General features: G+C 36.1%; 2 protein-coding genes across 2 annotated transcripts; one reads left to right on the forward strand and one right to left on the reverse strand.

The window, feature by feature from the left end:
- The first annotated feature begins 1,126 nt into the window (after nucleotides 1–1,126).
- On the forward strand, nucleotides 1,127–3,024 carry LOC111787744 (serine/threonine-protein kinase-like protein At3g51990). The gene has a single exon (XM_087121027.1). The coding sequence runs from the start codon at nucleotides 1,353–1,355 to the stop codon at nucleotides 2,694–2,696; it is 1,344 nt and encodes a 447-aa protein (XP_086977153.1). The 5' UTR covers nucleotides 1,127–1,352; the 3' UTR covers nucleotides 2,697–3,024.
- A 2,414-nt stretch (nucleotides 3,025–5,438) lies between these two features.
- Nucleotides 5,439–17,458, reverse strand: LOC111787746 (protein transport protein SEC31 homolog B). The gene is made up of 22 exons (XM_023667785.2): nucleotides 16,866–17,458; nucleotides 15,723–15,777; nucleotides 15,491–15,613; nucleotides 13,900–13,996; nucleotides 13,449–13,485; nucleotides 13,237–13,342; nucleotides 13,093–13,150; nucleotides 12,066–12,163; nucleotides 11,821–11,940; nucleotides 11,506–11,548; nucleotides 10,771–10,892; nucleotides 10,568–10,695; nucleotides 9,906–10,458; nucleotides 9,642–9,734; nucleotides 8,867–9,052; nucleotides 8,577–8,790; nucleotides 7,855–7,943; nucleotides 7,568–7,732; nucleotides 7,030–7,149; nucleotides 6,641–6,926; nucleotides 5,929–6,167; nucleotides 5,439–5,849 (listed from the first exon to the last, which is right to left on the reverse strand). Exons 1-22 carry the CDS (start codon nucleotides 17,180–17,182, stop codon nucleotides 5,754–5,756), a joined length of 3,345 nt encoding a protein of 1,114 aa, XP_023523553.1. The 5' UTR covers nucleotides 17,183–17,458; the 3' UTR covers nucleotides 5,439–5,753.
- Nucleotides 17,459–18,283: the final 825 nt, after the last annotated feature.

Consider the following 18,283-nt stretch of genomic DNA (forward strand, 5'->3'; position numbering starts at 1 on the left):
ATGTTAATTAAAATATATATATATATATATATATATATATTTTTTTTTTTTTTTTTAAATACAATTATTCATTTTTAAATCAAAATACGTTATAAATAATTATAAGTAGTTTACAATTGCTAAATGAATCATTTTTTTTTTTAAACGAAAAAATAAAAATAAATAAATATTAAGGAAAACAACTAAGCTAAGGGCTGCAAAAATTTGAAGCCCATTGCATATTTTGGACTGTCAAAAGCCCATAATTTCAACCGACCACCTTAAACTCATCTAATTTTATAAAATTATTTTGAGATTCAACGGTCGGAGGAGGGAACGAAGCATTCCTTGTAAGGGTGTGAAAATCTCTTCCTCCTACTAGACGCGTTTTAAAAATTGTAAGGCTGACGACGAAACATAGCGGGTCAAAGTAGATAATATTTGTTAGTGGTGGGTTTGAATTGTTACAACTTTTCTTTTGTTGAACTCGCAGACTGAGGTCAACTAAAGACGACATAACCAAAACTAGTTGGAGATATGTTTGGTGAGATACATAGTCTTTGGTTAAAATGGGATAACACGATCTTTTTGAAGATCGGGACGAGTATTCTAATCTTTCTCATGTAATCTTGTACCATGAACGAACCTGAATCCTAATTTAACGGGTTTGAAGGGCAAATATTTAAAAAATAAAAAGAATAGAAAAGAAAATGAAGTGATCCGTAGGTGACTTGACTTCACTAGCTAATTGGTGATGTTTACATTCTAACGATTCTTCTTTTCCCCTTGATCACTCTTATCATAATCAATAGATGACTTCTTTAATAATCAATAGACTCATTTCTTATTCTTTGAAGTAAAAAGAACAAATTTGAAGTTTGAAATACAGTAAAATTCCGATTCGAATTGTAAGAACTTGAATATTTACTTGAGTTTTTTTCGTGCGGATTTGAGATTTTCACTAAAAAATTTATAAATTTGAAAAAAGAAAAAAAAACCCAATGAATATAAGCATACATATTAATGGATAAAGTATAGATCAAATCAAATTTTTTATAATTAAGTTCAAAAGTTGGATGATTCTTCCTTTTTTCTGAAAGAAAAATTCCAAATTTTGAGTGGAAACGTGAGAATCAAACACAGTATATACGGAAATTAGTTGGATTTGATGGGTTTTGTTTTCTTCTTCATTAGACTACAATTTTCTGATTCAACGGCGGTTTTCATTCCATTTCTTCTCTTCTTTTCTCTCTTACATAACCATTTTCGTTTCCAATCCTCAGAGCTCAAAAATCCCAAAAACCCATCTCTTAAATGCCAAGGAGAAGCAGTTTGTTCTTGTTCAAATCTCTGTGAATCGATAGATTGATTTGATGGGTTACCTTTCTTGCCGTGCGGAATCTGCGATTTCGACTTCGAATTCGTTAACCCCATCATCTTCGAGAAATTCGTCGCACAAATTAGAGAAGAAACCCATTAAGATCCAACAGTTTGATTACAGTGATCTTGAGGCTGCTACTAATGGCTTCTCCGATCAGAAGCTTTTGGGAAAAGGCAGCCATGGATATGTCTATAAAGCTGTTCTTGGTGGTCGTCTTGTTGCGGTGAAGAAGCCCTCTCGAGCTCAGGCGATTGCTACTTCGATGGCTTCGTCAATGGCGTCTGAAATCACCAACGAGGTTGATAATGAGATCGAGATTTTGTCCAAAATTCAGAGCCCTAGATTGGTGAATTTGGTGGGTTTTACAAATGATTCCAAAGATAGGCTTCTTGTTGTTGAATTTATGTGTAATGGTACGCTTTATGATGTGATTCATTCAGGTTCCAGACCTCTTTATTGGGGTCGAAGGATTAGATTAGCTTTACAAACTGCTAAGGCCATTGAAACTCTTCATGCTTCAAACCCCCCTGTAATTCATAGAGACATCAAGTCTGCCAATGTGTTGATTGACAGGAATTACAATGCTAGGTTGGGGGATTTCGGGTTGGCCATTCAGGGCTATGCCGATGATTATCGCCTCCGGTCGACGCCCCCTGCGGGCACCATGGGGTACCTTGATCCTTGTTATGTGACCCCTGATAATTTGAGTACTAAAACTGATGTGTTTAGCTTTGGGATTTTGTTGTTAGAGATTATTAGTGGAAGGAAGGCTATAGATGTTGGATATTCCCCTCCTTCCATTGTTGATTGGGCTGTTCCTCTTATTAAGAAAGGGAAGTTAATGGCCATTTATGATCCTAGAATTGCTCCTCCTAAAGACCCCATTGTTACAAAGCAATTGGCTGTGATTGCTGCTAAATGTGTGAGGTCTTGTAGAGAAAGGAGGCCTTCCATGAAAGATGTGGTTCTTTGGCTTACTGGGTTGAGTAAACTGGTTCCTCTTCATTCATGGAATGGCTTCAACAATCCATGTTTGATGGTGGAGACCGTGGGAAGGCCGGTGGAAACGAGGAGCTCGCAGTTGAATTTGAGAAGTCGTAGTGTTGAAGATGGGGATATGGATGCGCAAATGTCGTGGCGAGACATTAAGAACTCGAGGAGAGTATACTCTGACTTGGGGATCAGTAGTAACTTAATGGATCTCATGGCTTGTATTGACGAAGATTCTGGTTTTCGGGCTGAGGCTAACCATGTCAGGTCTCATTCGAGATTCTCGAACCGGTTCTTTAGTTCGAGATTCGTTAGCGGAAAGAATCATGAATTGGAAGCAAAGTGAAAGCTTCTGAGTTATGTTCTTGAAGATTCAAACGATCAACCTGTTCATGACACACACAGTTCAATTCAATAAACTATCTGACACTGCATCAGAGCTTGGCTGGCTGACTTGTGAGGTAAATTTTTGGCTGCTTGATTTTCTTTTGAGTTCTTAATCTAATGATCATCTCAAGCATGGTTGATTATAGATCATGGGCACATTGCTGATGTTCCCTCTTATTTGTTGATTATGTTCTTGACTGATTGCTGATTGTTCATATGGTCTGGTAAATTGAGTCTTTATATTCATGATAAAGATTCTTTTCAATGAAGTCATTGAGTTTAAACTACGGTACTCGAGTTTCGAAACGATATGTGATGTAGTTGTCGTCTTGTGATCGATCGAGGTGTGCTAAAACCAAAAACTTATCGCTACAAAACTTAAAGACTCTCCAAGAATAGAAACTACGAAACCTCGAAACCAAAAACATGAAATTACATACATTCTTAGTGAGTAACGAAAAGGGGTTTCAAATAAGAACTAATCTCGATATTCGAATAATCGCTAAAAAGCTGTGCAGGTCTTTACTTGCACGCAAGTGAGATAGCTTTCTTTGGATGAACGAACTCTTTGTCGAATCTTTCAGTGTTCTCCAATTCCATTGTTTCATTTGGAAAAGTGTGTGTATTTGGCAGTGGTATAGGGTGAATATGAAGGCCATGGAGCTGATTGCTTGGTCCAAAGGACACAGTTCTTTGAGGAGAATAAGGATCATCTCTTGTCCAAACACAAGAAAACATATAGAAACTGACAACCAGCTTCCCCCAACTGTTGACTTGTAATGTCCTCTCTCTGTTTGTGCTTTGATTTTGATGATTTCATACCCAATTGTGAAGTTTCTTACTGACAAACGTAGTCACATGCGAGATCTCGAAAGGAGAACGAAACATTCTTTGAAAATCTCTCTCTAGCAGACGCGTTTTAAAACCTTGAAGGGAAGCCCAAAAGGGGAAGCACAAAGAGGATAATATCTACTCGTGGTGGGTTTGGGATGCCCCACTAATTTATTTTTGAAGCACATTTAATAACGATTTCGTTTTTAGATTTCTTTAGATGATAGCCATAGCTACAAGCAAGTTTATTCACACGACTATTCCTTATCCTGCACCTATCTCAGAAGGGTTTTGCTTTCTTGATTTGCTAGTTACTATACTCGTACTTCCTTTCTTGAAACTTAATTATGAGGGCGTTCGATAGTTGTTCATCGCTAAGATTTTAAAACTTATGACCTCAAAAGAAGAATAAGAAGAACATATATCTTAACTAATGAATTATATTTGTGTGGGTAGTGTATACTACGTAGTTGTAGTAGTTGAAGATACTATTGGTTCCGCTCATATTATCTCGAAACATTTTCCCTCTTAAAACTCACCCCATTTCCATCCGTGATTAAAGGGGCGACTTTTGACTCGTGTCAAGAAAAGCTGCAAAATTTAAGGTATTGATATCCCAACATTTTCATATTGTCTAATAATGTGTTCGTATTTCTCTATAAAATCTATAAAAAAATGAGATAGGGATTCAACTTTTTGGCATCTTCTAGTTGTCTTATTGAAAAAAATCACAACCCCACCATTTTCCATTCGCCAAAATTGTCAAATTGAATCTTTTCGAAAGTTTCTTTTTCCTAAATCTTTGATTGATTCTTAAATAAAAAGTAATAAAGTTAGTGTTTTCAAGTACTATATTAGAAATCAACCAATCACTACAGTTAAGGTGATAACGTTTAACTATTCAATTATGTTCGGTATAGATGGTGTTGTTTTCTCATTATAATGAAAATGGTCCGTTAATTTATTTTAATTTGAATCTCTTTTTAGAAAAAAAAAAAAAAAAAAAACAAACCCTAGTTATAACCAAACACTAAAAGACAATGGATAAATTTAAGAAAATGGAAAAAAAAACCCAAAGAAGTTGAAGAAATGTATAAAGGCTGTGGCTGTAAGGCATTAGCCAAAAGCAAGAGTTTGAATATTCCCCTTCCACTTCTCAAGGCTTTGGCACCTAATTTGTGTTCAAAAGTGGTGCACATGCCTCTCCTCTTTTTGACTTTAGATCCAATAATTATCCCTTTTTTAATATCATTGGGATGTTTGACCTATTGTTTAATTACATATTAACAACAATAATTAACCTAACAACTACTTATAACTTACTTATAACTATGAAGAAGAGAAGAGAGAGCTACATTTACAAGTAAAGCATTCGATAGAGATAATATAACAAGATTTATAAACTTACCGGTTACCTCATAATGCTGCTAAGAACGAGAACAAGAGAATATTTATAACAATGAAAGAAAAGTTTGTCAATACGAACATAGTTCAATTGATTAGATGTCAAAATTTTGAATTATTCACTCCCTGAAACTTAATATAAAAAAATATAAAAAAACGAGACATGCGCCCTATAAGGAACTTTCATCTCTTTCATATTGTTCTCATTGATTCATTGTAGTTTCCAAACCGTATTGTCCACAAAACAGTGCACCCACTTCAGACAAGGCACCAACTTAAACTTATATTAGATATTAGGCTGTTTCTGATTCATTTATTCAATGGAAGACATGAGCTATCATCATTTCTAGAAAACCAGGTTTAAGAAAATTAGGATATGTCTATGGAAGGTACAATGAAAGTAGACACTCTAACAAGGACGGAGCTTATGCAAGCTAAGAAACGGCTCAGGGATGCATTTATAAAATGAAGAAAAATAAATTCATTCAAAATGGGACTTTCTCCTCAATTCTAAACTACAAAATAAGAACAACAATCAGTTATACTTGAGAGCTAACTCTTTCAATTTGAAACCAGACAAGATCATAGAGGAGAACATTGGGGCAAAATCCGGAAGCTGCAATCATCAAGGGACGCCATTCTTGTGTTTGTGTGTGTGTGCGTGTGTGTGTGTGTAAGGATTGGTGGCACAAGAAGGGTAGAGCTATAAGAAGGGAAAATAATTTCCAAAAAAAGGAGAAAAAAAAAAAAAAAAAACAGAAATGGCTATCATGTGTCTTCCCTAACTCAACCTCATGTTCTGCCTCGTCTTGATCATTCGTTTCAGCGTAGCCAGCCAGAAGCTGCACTCGTCCCATTCGCTTGTCGTAAGAAGAACCTATATGTAGCGGTAGATAAATTTATCTCGTTCTGGATTTGGACAAAACAAAATAGTAAGAACTGCATATAACAAATACCTGGATTTGTAAGGCACGGCCATAATCGCCAGCATCCAGAGCCTGGCAGAGCTGACCAACCTTTTCAGCAGCATTTTTAGATATATCACCGCTGTTCAGTTTGCTGAACAATGCACCTATCTTCCTTGAGTTGTCTTCAATTTCCCGCTTCTTACCTGGATTTGCACGGGCGCCTCCCAATGCTTCTGAGGTCTCGTTGAAAAGTCTAGTCAACGTTGCTACCACAGCTTTTTGATGAGCTGCAGATGTTAACCAATTATTGTATCTAAATATGAATGTGCGTACAAAATGAGCATAAATTTCCGGAAAATGATAGCAGAATATATACTTATGTTCTAATTTCTATCACCTTTATGTAAAAAACATTTATTAATCCTAGGTGGTTTTTTATTTTTCATAATTTCTATGAGATACAAAACCAAGAATGCATTATGATTCAATACGTGAACCAACTGAGAGCAGCTGAACTGCAGGTATAGAGGCCGCATCTGGAAGTTAGTTTTCATGACACCTTATGACGTTAGCCATTAGTCCTTGTTCAGGGCTAATGCAATGTTGAAAACATTAAATGCATCTAAAATCCCCAGCATGGTTTTGGAGAAATTCAAACTACGTTCATATTAGTGGTCAAATATAAAAAACCAAAAATCGATACAGGATCTCAAATAAAATTTTTCTGTTAAACAAATAGTTAACTGAAACGAACAATTACCAGGTACGTTTGAAGTATCAGCAGTCTGCACGGTTGGTGGTGGGGCCGGAGCTGTTAGCGCTGGCTGTGTTGGAGTAGATTGTGTAGGAGGGCTGGGTGGCTGAGACAAACCCATACCAGGAAGCTGAACAGTTCCTGGATTAGGAACTGGCATGAATCCCCTTGATGGAGGAGCGGGAGCCACAACCTGAGGCATTGTATGCCCAGGAACTGGGTCCATGTGTGATGGGACAGAACCAACTGATGCAGTTGATTGTATAGGTTGATAAGTAGGGTTTGCAGTTCCCTAAAATATTTGAGAAACAATTATTACATAATCAATAAAAAGAATATTTTACACTAAAAATGGTAGGATTTTAAGTACTCATCAATGAAGAAGAAGTACGAACAGGGTACAACTGAGAACCCAAAGTGGGCTGTTGATATTTTTCCACATTTCTCAAAGCATGAGGTGTTGCAGGAACAAATGGCCTCGAAGCAGGCTGAGCAGGGGGTGCAGTGAAATTTGTCTAAAACCAAAAACAAATTATTATTGTCAGACAACCCAATTCCTAAAAGACCTTCAAGCATCATCAAGAGCAATATCTTACATAGAATGACAAGGCAGATATCATTCATCATCCTTAAAATTACATGGGCATTGCACCCAAGAAGATCCCAACGACTGGCTTTCCACCAAAGATATGGCAGGACAATACTAGACTAATGTGAGACGATAGCAATTAGAAGGAAAATGCTACAGTTTCATCGTATTTTACATTTTTTAAATTCAGCTTAGTATTATGAGTTCATTTACATTTTTAAGACTTTTGGATTTTAATCAAATGTTATATATGAATTACCATAGTGTCATTAAAGCCTAATTTTAATTATGCCTAAATTCATTGGATTTACGTGTCCTTGTTCGACTCTAATAGATTTGTATACCTCTGGAGCCTGTGGCGCCTGTGATGGAAGAAATAAATTAGGCTGTGCTGCAGGCTGATATGGTGTAGGAGCAGTGTATCCTCTCCCCGTATATGCAGTCTGGGAATAGTTATCGTTGTATGTGGTGCTAGGGATATTCTGATGGAATTGTGCTGAAGCAGACTCCTATGTCATCAACAAGAGAAGTTAAATGCAGAATTCCAAGAAGCAAGGCATATACCGCCAGGTTCAAAGAAGCTAAAACCAGAAAACATATGGCAGCATGAAAGAAAAGGAAGATAGGACACCTGATAATAATGTTTGGTGGCTTCAGCACCATACATATTTTCACTTGGTTGCTGAGAGTATTCAATAGTCGATGCCTTGTCGTTTTTATCTGTGCCAAAGTAACGTTCTTGCTTAGAAATAACATCTAACTCAAAATAACATCTAAATGCTGAAGCTTTTTGACTCTCTTAGTTTTGAACTTATTGTAAAACTAATAATCTAACCAGTTCAGTTTTTCCAAAATTTATATCACATAGTCAACCTCAAAAATCCTAAAACATGATCAAATGAGACTAAAGCACGATTTATTTTAGGCCTTGCTATCAAAGTTTTATTAATTAGATCAATAATTCAAGCTTGTTAAAAAAATGAACAAAGAAACAATTAGGTTCAATTTATTGTCCAATGGGTCATCCCTTTATATTACAGTCTTTCTTTCTTTATCTCCAATTGAAGAACATTCATGTAATTCACCGATTGGTGTTAGGAGTTTTTACCCCTTTATTTCATTCATCAATGAAATCTACTTCTCTTCTCTAAAAAAATTGTACTATTCTAAAGAGTTATGGTTAAATAGTTAACTATTTGTGCTCCTGAGCATACTGAAACAATTTGAGATTTCAAATCAAAAGCACATCAACATAGGTGAAGCCAACAAAGGTCGATGTTTAAAAAGAAAGTATGGTAGAAATCAGGACATTATATGATACAATAACCGACGTTTTAATGACAGAGCACTCACCAGATTCTGTAGAGAGGGAAATTCTATCTCTCAGGATCACAAGTTCAGGCGTCAATTCTTCAGATCCCAATAACTTAATATACTCCAAGGCCGTTGTTAGCTGTCCTTGACTTGCCAATATTTCAGCATATTTCTCAACAAGCTTGCATAAAGTTACACTAAATCTCTTTTGTCCAGTGGCCAAAGCAAGCACAATAGTCTTTTCCATCAAATCCTAACCAAGACAGAAGGCACGTTCAACTTTATAGCCCAATACATATGTTCAATATTATCTCTTAAAGTACACTCACCTGAAGAAGATCAACATAAGATTTTCCTTCACGATCAGTAGACAAGCTCCTCGACCAGATTTCAACAGTTTTATCAATATTTCCAGCACATATAAAGCACAGAGTTGCTGGAAGTGTGTAACCGGCAACCATAAGTTTTGAAGCAAGAGTATCACAGAGCATGGTCCATTCATCTTTTTGTGCAAACTGTTAGTTGATACAACAACAATAACATTAATTTTTCGGAGAAATCAGATATCTTTGACAATCAACATGAATACTGAAAGACACATTAACCTATAGTAAGATTCAAATGCTTGTTGTAATACCTTTAGAACATTAAGATTTCAGAGAAATCAGATACCTTCGACAACAAACATGAATACTGAAAGACACGTTAACTTATAGTAAGATTCAAATGCTTGATAAGCAACATCATCTAGCGTGAATTGCTTCCAGACTTTCCTGGACAATACAGTCCACAGATGAAAATTGAAGCTTTATCAGCAACATGAAAGTGTAACTAGAAGCATTTCTAGGGAATTTATTTCCAGGAAACAGTAAAGTAACCACTATTTAACATAAAAAGTAGACGGCATGTTTGCAAGATAAGGTCAACAAGGAAGAAACTCATAACACGGTGGGTACAAGTCCAAGACAATTTTTAGTGACCAACTCAGCATCCCCTCTTATAGATATAGTGCATAAAGATCCTTTGCACACAAATTCCAGCAAACAAATGTTGACATCGCCATTTTTCTAGAGATTTTTTTTCCAAAATAAATATAAAACTTACACTGCAGAGAAGGGCAAGTGTTTCTTTCCAGAATTTCAGGGGCCTCGTATTCACAAGGCTCAATAGATCGTTGTTGACCATTGCAGAAACAATCTGATGGAGAAAAAATAAAACGTAGAGAATTAGTTTGTGAAGCCTCATTCTCAGAGACAATCAAGCATGACTATGGCTTTAATAAAGCTTCGAAGTAACAAAACAGTAAAACAAAAAAAAAAAAATGTTAATATCCACAGCTTCGTGAGAACTGGATAAAGTTTCAGCCACCTTTAAGTACGGTGAATGGGACATTTTTAGATATTGATCTCGTGTATTCTCCCACAAGGATCCACCGCCAACGTGAGCAATAACCAAGGCATCAGCCATTTTGTTTGCAGATACACACAACCCAACAGCCCCCTTATAATCACCAACAACCAATGCCCGTTGCACACCATCAGCAAATGATGAAACTCCATTGTCTTCCACTCCCTCCTCAACTTGTGGTTCTTCTGCAGCAACAGTATCCTCAGCAGCATGGTTATCACCAGCAGTTGATAAAGGTGTATCAGCTTTTGGACTGGGCAGATTGTTAAAGAAGTCCTCCCCATTGTCAGACGGAAATAATGTGGCCTCTCTACCATCCCCATATCCAATGTTATCTGCTGCTGCTGCATCATTCAGTTGGAGAGCACCTACATCCTGGGAAATCTCTCCTTGTGAGTCTTGCGATTCAGTTGATACGCTAAAACCAAGATGGCTAAGAAGCTTCGTCCTTGCAGTACCATCATCTTCAAACATGACTTTCAGGAACCCCCATGTTTCCCGGTCATCCTCCAAACTGTTTAAGACATTACAACCGTTAACCACCACTTATTTCTATCGGAAAAAAAAAAAAAAAAAAAAAAAAAAATCAGACATGGAGACAAATTGAAAGAAGAATGACATACTCGGATATTCTAGACTTCTGATCGCATAAAACCCTGAGAGAAGAGCGTTCACCATTTTGTATTGCAGCTTCAAATTCAGATGAACGAGTAACCAAACTGTGCTCCATTACCAAGTCATGCACATAAACCTGGAAATAAATACAGGGGGTGAAAATGAACTAGCCGTCAAGAAATTCAAATTGACCACTGGAATAAATAAATACCTCTGAAGCACCAGCTGAAGCACCAGCAATAGGAGTCTTAGGTTGAAATGATACTAACTTTCCTCCAAATCCAAAAGAGGCCCCAACTGGACGTTTATACCACTTTGGTGCTCTCAAAGATACTGCATAAATAAATAATCAACATAACATAACATCAGAGAGCCAACAATCACGTAGGAACAAAGGAGAGAGAAGGAAAATGTGAGAGAGAGAAAACATATAAGTTTTTTCCAGCATCCGTTACAACTAGAGTAAAAAATAAACCTCATTTAGTTCTATGTTTTATATATAAGATACTGATAATATACAGCCTCATTTAGTTCAATCCAACAAAACAAAAAACCCGGCAAACCAAGAATATTCCAAAATTTTGTTGAAGGCAGGGATGGACTAATAGAAAGATTATTCTAGTTGAACGACCACGTGGACAAAGGACCGAACCATTGGCTTTCAGAATTGTAATATGTGTCTTATCCCCTAAGCTATGCTTGAAAAGGTGACTAAGAGAAAGGTTTTTAAAATAGGGATCAGTTAATCAAGTGAGATAATAAGCATAAATGGATTTTCATTATATTATAGTGATACAAATTAAACTGAAGAAGGCAGTGGGCCCATGAATGCAAAGGAAGCAAGGGGACAAGTGAAGGAAAGAACAACAGAATCAAATATACTACGGTTATTTTTTAGTACAAAACAGTCATCGAAAAGGTAAACGTGCAGTAAAAACTGTCTTACCTGCATTAAAATCATTCTCTCCTACACCATATCGGCTGCAACTCTGTAAACATAGGATGGCAAACCAAAACAATCGATTTTATATACCAAACAACTGAAAATTGAAAAACTGGATACTTCAGGCTAAGTTTATTCAGCAATGAAAAATGAAGGCACTATATAATGATGATTTCATTGCACACAGAAGAGCAGTTCACTACATTAATAGCCTTTGCAGGTTCACTTCCATATATTGAAAAACGATTTGAAGAATATATCTCTAATCGAGAGTATGATGTCCTTCCTTTCATGAATACCCAACAAGAAGGGTCGTACCTCAATATTATACATGCCAATCTTCCCATCAAATGAGGATGCTGATATAACACCAGGAATCCTAGGATACCAATGTACATCAAAGTTCCAGTTGGTACTAGCAGGCAATTCGCACACAATCTGCATTGGGAGAGGAAAATCAAAGTAGTTTCCTGATTAATGCATATGTTGAAGCACCTACTAACAAAGCTATGGAGTGTAGAAGAATGCAAAGCAGAAAATCAAAGAACTGCAACAGAGCTTACATCTCCAGAAATAGTATCCCAGCAGATAGTTCTGTTGTCTTTGGCGCAGGTTAGCAAGTAGGAGGTATCGGTGGGACACCATGACATTGCAATTACACCTGATTACAAGCAAAGTAACTTTAGGAGGCTCATTTAAGCAAAAAAATAAATAAGCAAGCTTCATGCAAACAGGAAGATTTCCAATCTATCATTAGCAGATAACAAGTACGGATTACAAGTCAGGTTTATCACAATTAAAGGGAACTTAATCTACCAGTTGCAAAGCTTGCAATTACTTCATTAATCTATCTAACATTGTTATATGTACAGCAATTAACAAACTTAAATGGAAGGTTTCAGAAACCTTGCTTTATTAAAAGAGGAAAAAAAAAAAAAAAAGAATAATGCAGCTCCTACTGTCCAAAGCGTGATGGAAATAGTTCCATTGATCTGCGGTATAATTGGATGAAGAGTACGGTTGCCTTTTACAGTTGGCAAATGTCAAGCATCAAATCTTCACTTTCAACCTATCTCAGGTTATTGTTCAGTCTTTTGTGCCAAACCCTCTTTCCACTGTTTTAAATGGACAGGAACAAGCAAGGCGCTCATCCTCAACTCCATTTAACAGGAACATATGGAAAAGTCAATATAACCCTCTTCATTTTGGGCAGTAAATTTCAATCATAATACGAGCTCAGACTGTAAAAGCTCAGCAACCCTCCATCTTTTAATCATTCAATAGGTGTTAAAAAAAAATAGAAATACTAGCACGAGACAACAATCAGAGATCTAACCCAGAAAAAATGGCATTGTACAAATTTTAAAAGAAAACCATTAATACGAGTTATTTACTTCCAGTTCTATACGAAACTACCACATGACTAGTTCCAAATGAATGGAGAGGCAAGAAATCAATTATCAGATTATCAGATCATATCTAACTAAATCAGGGTCATTTACCATTTTGATATTATTCTAACTTGAAAGTAGATAGAGTTCAAGGGCAGAAGCTAAGAGTATAATATAAAATTAAAATTTATCATCATACCTCTAGTGTGGCCCACAAATTCTTTAACTGGGGTCATAATATTTCGCATATCCCAAAGCTGAAAGCAAAAGAATACATTAACATAAAAGATAGTTTGAAATCTTTTACAATATTTAAGACTATAATGTCCGTGGAAATCCTTACCCTGAGAGAGGGAGAATCATCATCATCTGAAGCAACAACAAGTTGGGTTGCAAGATCAGGATTCCACTGCAGCACGGAGCAGCGTCTTCTAGTGGAATCTGAAAAACTGAGTTGACAGGGGCAACATAAATTTATCAAATGCAACCCAAAATTTTGGACTTTATCCAATTGCATAATTTACGATTTTTAATTTAATAGTTCATTAAACTTACCTTATAACTGGTTTTTGCTTCTTCAGGTCCCAAACAACTGAATCAAGAAGAGTTACAAACAAAATGTTAGGGAGAAAAGCAATGTTTTAACTCTTTCTTTGAGAATATGATATTTGCTAGTTATTCTCAGTGTAGACATCTTCCCTCCCCTGCCCCTTGTTGTTAAGCTCTTTTTATCATGTGTGTCCAAAATAGTAATCAGTTTACAATAAGTGTCAATTGGAAGAGCTTTTTTGTAGCCTCCTTCAGTATCGAGGTTGAGGCTTCCCTCCCCCTCTTTTTGTAATTTCATTCTCAACTAATTCTGTTTCTTGAAGAAAAAAAATTAAATTCAAAATAGTGATAGTAACAAGTTTTCTTCGATCAAGAACAGAACTTAAAAACCAAAGAAAAATGTGCCTACAAAGACAACAGCCCAAAAAAATGTATGAAACGGGATTTCTTTCCTCACCTGTTGTTCCATTATATGATGTGGAGGCTAATATATGTTGAACTTTGCTATTCCACGATAAAAACGAAATTTCACCCTGAGCTGCAGAGCCACTACCCTGCATAAAGATAGAATGAACGACTAAACATTCATTTGATTTGATGGTTATATAACTTGACAGAAGAAAGCAAAGTGAGGATGGTAGCTAGTAGTAATAGCATGATGAAGTAGAGCTTTTCCTGGCATGGAAAATATCAAACTCTAGTTAGCTAGATCTGTTAGATAGTCCTACTTGGCTGCCCTGAAGAAATTGCTGTGTTTAAACGGGAATAAATCCTTCAAATTACACTTTATTTTATAAGGGACTTTTATATTGAAAATCAGAAAATACATCAAAACTGCACAGAGGGATAAGACATTTCCCTAAGAGACGATCAAAGAGTAACAAAAAGATCCTCCAAAGGGAAATAATCGTAAGAGTACAAGTACCAGCCTTTTCTTTTAGGGCAGAACCTTTTTAAATGCAGATTACCAAGAAATAGAAAGAAAAAAAAAATCACAAAACCCATTAAAAGAAGAAATCTTTCTCCACCATTACAAAGATTCTCATTTCTCTCCAACAAAATAATCTAAAAGGCTAAAAGATGGCACAGAAAAGTCAATTTCAGAACCCAAAAATAAAGTTTTGAACTCTAAAAGCATCCAAAAATGAGGCTTGGGATAGATCTCAAGAAGTCTTGAGAAAGCATTCACCTCCTGCCGAATCAAAAAGCATCAAGAATGACAAGGGAAGTCTGTGGTGTATAGCAACCTCTACAATTCTTATCAATGCCAATATGTCCAGAACCTCCAACTTCAAAGTGAAAGGTAGACTGACTTGCCTTCAATCACACAAAAAACAAAATATAAACAAAACAAGCTTGTCATCCTCCATCCAACTTTGGGGGGATCCTGTATCTAACTCTATTTGGAAGACGGTGGTTGGCAGAGTCTTACAAAATTGACAAAATGAAAGGAACCTACTATTTCCAAAGCATAGACGGTGGTCCTATCAATTGTTCAAAGTTTCTTAGTCTCCATTCCCTTAAATCCTTTATGATTTACATTGGCGTGTTTTGACAACTAGATTAACCCATGGTGGTTGCTCTCCTGGTAAAGATATGAAGCAACTCATCAGGGATATTATTTGGTGGGACCAAATTTTGGACATGTAGAAGTTGATCTCTCACAAAAAGTCTGGGTGGACTGCCCAACCCTACAAAATTTAGTCTCTTACCAAAAAAAAAAAGGTACAACTTTGAGACATATAATAACCGATCTAATGGCGGGTAAATATGGTTTATTGCAATATTTCTCAAAAAGTTTATGTCAACAATAAATTGTGAACCGTAGTTTACAATTTTCATAGACAGTAATAAAAGAAAGACTGTGATGCAAGACATAATAGATTGTATTCCACAGAAAAAGATTGCATCAGAAAAGGGGACAAAACATCATCCCCAAAACAGCCAAAACTATATATAAGAGCACCCCTCCAATTGGTGTCAACAAGAAAATAGGAGGAGTTGCAAGTATGCTATAATAAAAATTATACAATGCAACAAAGTCGAACCTTCAGAGGTGGAAAATGAATAGGTTGTGATGGGTTGGCTAAATCCCATATGCAGATTTCACCATCATCAGCACCGGACGCAAGCAAGTTTGGTGTAATTGTATTGAACTCTAAACCACGCACCTGCAAGAGGAAAATATTATAGCTCTCACTATGAGAATTTTTACAGTACAATAGTATTGTTAAGAGTCCATAAACTCATGTGAGCATTGCAAAATTTGCAAGAACTTACAGGCCCTTTATGCCTTGATAGATGTCCAACTAGAGGAGTTTCACCTGCCTCGGGACTGAAAAATGCAGGTGAAGAAGAGTCAAGACTACAAATCAATATAGAAAGCTGAACATTACACTGAGAACAAAGGTGGGATGACTGTAAAATTGAACTAATAAAGTGTATCTAGCAAAAAAAAGACTTTTTCAGAGAGTGGAAACTTTACTGTTCATTTTTCAAATATGAGCATATTTCTATCTCTTAGACATGGTTCTCACAAGGAGTTTCAGGGATTTCCATCGGTAATAAATCAAAAGAAATCTTTATAAGCAGTCATTAGCAAGCCTCTTGACCTATCCATGACTTCAAAGTACTTAGAAGGGTTAGGCAAAAAGGAAACTCGATAAACAACTTAGCCCACTTTCAGATTCCTATTTGAACTGATGTTTTGATATAATGAATGTTATGGAACTCTTCTGATCCATCCACCTTCCCAGGGTCCAAATAGAAAATTAAACCAACTCAGAAACTTAAAGCAATATGGATCTAGTGGCCGGTGAATCACTAAAGAGAAAATTTGGGAGAGATTCTTCATCGATCTAGTGGCCAATCAAATTCCATTTTTCTACACTTGTAGTCTCCTCAAGTTCCGGTGCTCAGGAAGAAAGGAATTGAGGAAAGAATTTCTGGGAGGCTTTAATCATTCCCGAACCCCCTCCTCCCTCTTCTTTCCAGTCGAGACTGATACTGGGAAAGGATTTCCACCTGCTAGCTAGGAGGATTCCTCCCCTTTCCTTTCATCGAGACTTTCTTTTTGGAGACCTGGACCATCATTGTTTGAAAGAGTCATCTACTCAGGCTAACCGTTACATCAATTTGATTGTTCGTAATTACTCAATTCTTACGCTGCATACTTCTACTCAAATTGCCAAAACCAACTCCTGTCTAACACTCAGAAGTGGCAATTGAAGTTACATTTCAATACTTAGTTGAAGCCAACTCCCCGAATAAGCACCCGTTAACTAAGAATCAATAAACTCTATTCTCCCAAATTACCAGCAACCGAAAGGATAACGATGCATTAACTTCACTTGGGCACAAATACAATCCAAATCCTTAAGGAACGAACTGATAAAAGAGAAATGAAAAACCATATGCAATTACCGGATCAGCGCAAGAGGGTTCCAAATATCAATGTTCCCATCGACGAGTCCACCGGCAATGAGGCCGAGAGAAAATTGTTCAGAGCCCGATCCGTTCTTTCCCCAGGAGAGGCGATTAAAGCGTTCGGAGCTCGGAGAATCCCCAATTACAGGAAAGTCCTTATCATCCGACTGGAAATCAAGCTTGAAGATCTCGAGATTGGCAGATGAGCTGAATGACAGATCCACAGCACCCGCCATCGTTCCGGCGGCCATGTACGGCCCGTCCGGTGCTATAGCAACGGACGCCGATCGATTCACACCCTTTATACACGCCATTGAAAACCCAAAAACAAACTACACCCAACTGAATTTGTATCACCAATCCACGTAAACAATTACAACCATACGAAATGAAGAAGAATTGATGGGCGGATCTGGGGGAAATTTCAGAATTTTTTTGAAGATTGTACGAGAATTTTGAGGGTCGTTGTTGATGATGATGGTGGTGTAGTTTCGATCTGATCTGTGAAATGCAAGTGAAAGTGAGAGACTCGCAATTCTCTCTCTCTTTCGCTTCCTCCGTGAAAATTTCACACACAAAAATGATCAAATTTTGGGATTTTCAAGCTTTTATTTTTGCCGTTTTCGGGAGTTTAATTAGCGGGTTTCAGGAGGTTTAATCCTCTGTGAAATGGAACACTATAATTTATGTTAGTCAACGTCTTCGATCCAATCATAACTTGACACGTGTATTGTGAGCCCTTATTTTTTCTATGGGCCAAAACTCTTGGCCCAAACAAAATACATGGGCTTTTTTCATGAAAATGTGGTTTCAATTGTGGGCCGAACCTAAGCCAGCCCATTATTGTACCATTAAAGCCTTAGTAGTTTTTCTTTTTTTTTTTTTTCTTTTTTTTTTAATTATAATACAATTAATTACAAAAATATCTAATAATTCTTAATAATACAATTAAAATCACACTCAATTTCTAACTTACCATTTTTTAAAACGAAATTTATTTTTAAAAAATTTAAGGGTATTAGTGTAATTTTAGAAAGTTTTTAAATATTAAAGAAAAATTTAAAAAAATCATAGTATTTTTTAATTTTCATCATAACTAATAATAAATGTATTTTTTTAAAGGTTCAAATGTATTATTAAAAATTTTGAAAATTTAAAAGTATTTTTTATAATTTAGTTCCATAATGATTATAATATTTTCTATTAATGTAACTTTTTATTAACAACAATAAAATGTTTGAAAATCATGGACTAAAATACAATAAAAATAAAAGTTTTTATTTATTATTTATTATTTATTATTTATTATTATTATTATTTAAAAGAATAATAGAGAAAAATCCAAAATGAAACATTCAGAATGCAAAACGGAAAGTTTATTCTAACGCTCATCCCAAAACGACATAAAAACAGCA

Source organism: Cucurbita pepo, chromosome 2 (assembly GCF_057944985.1).
Source record: "Cucurbita pepo subsp. pepo isolate OVF chromosome 2, ASM5794498v1, whole genome shotgun sequence".
Classification (NCBI taxonomy): domain Eukaryota; kingdom Viridiplantae; phylum Streptophyta; class Magnoliopsida; order Cucurbitales; family Cucurbitaceae; genus Cucurbita; species Cucurbita pepo.

Bases quoted from the DNA above. Each gene is read 5' to 3' on its own strand.
- LOC111787744 (XM_087121027.1), top strand. From the start codon at position 1,353: ATGGGTTACCTTTCTTGCCGTGCGGAATCTGCGATTTCGACTTCGAAT.
- LOC111787746 (XM_023667785.2), bottom strand. From the start codon at position 17,182: ATGGCGTGTATAAAGGGTGTGAATCGATCGGCGTCCGTTGCTATAGCA. The intron at 10,893-11,505 runs GTAAGACAGTTT...TTATTTATGCAG, and splicing joins AGAGAATGATTTTAATGCAG to TATCTTTGAGAGCACCAAAG. The intron at 6,168-6,640 runs GTAATTGTTCGT...TAACATCTGCAG, and splicing joins TGATACTTCAAACGTACCTG to CTCATCAAAAAGCTGTGGTA.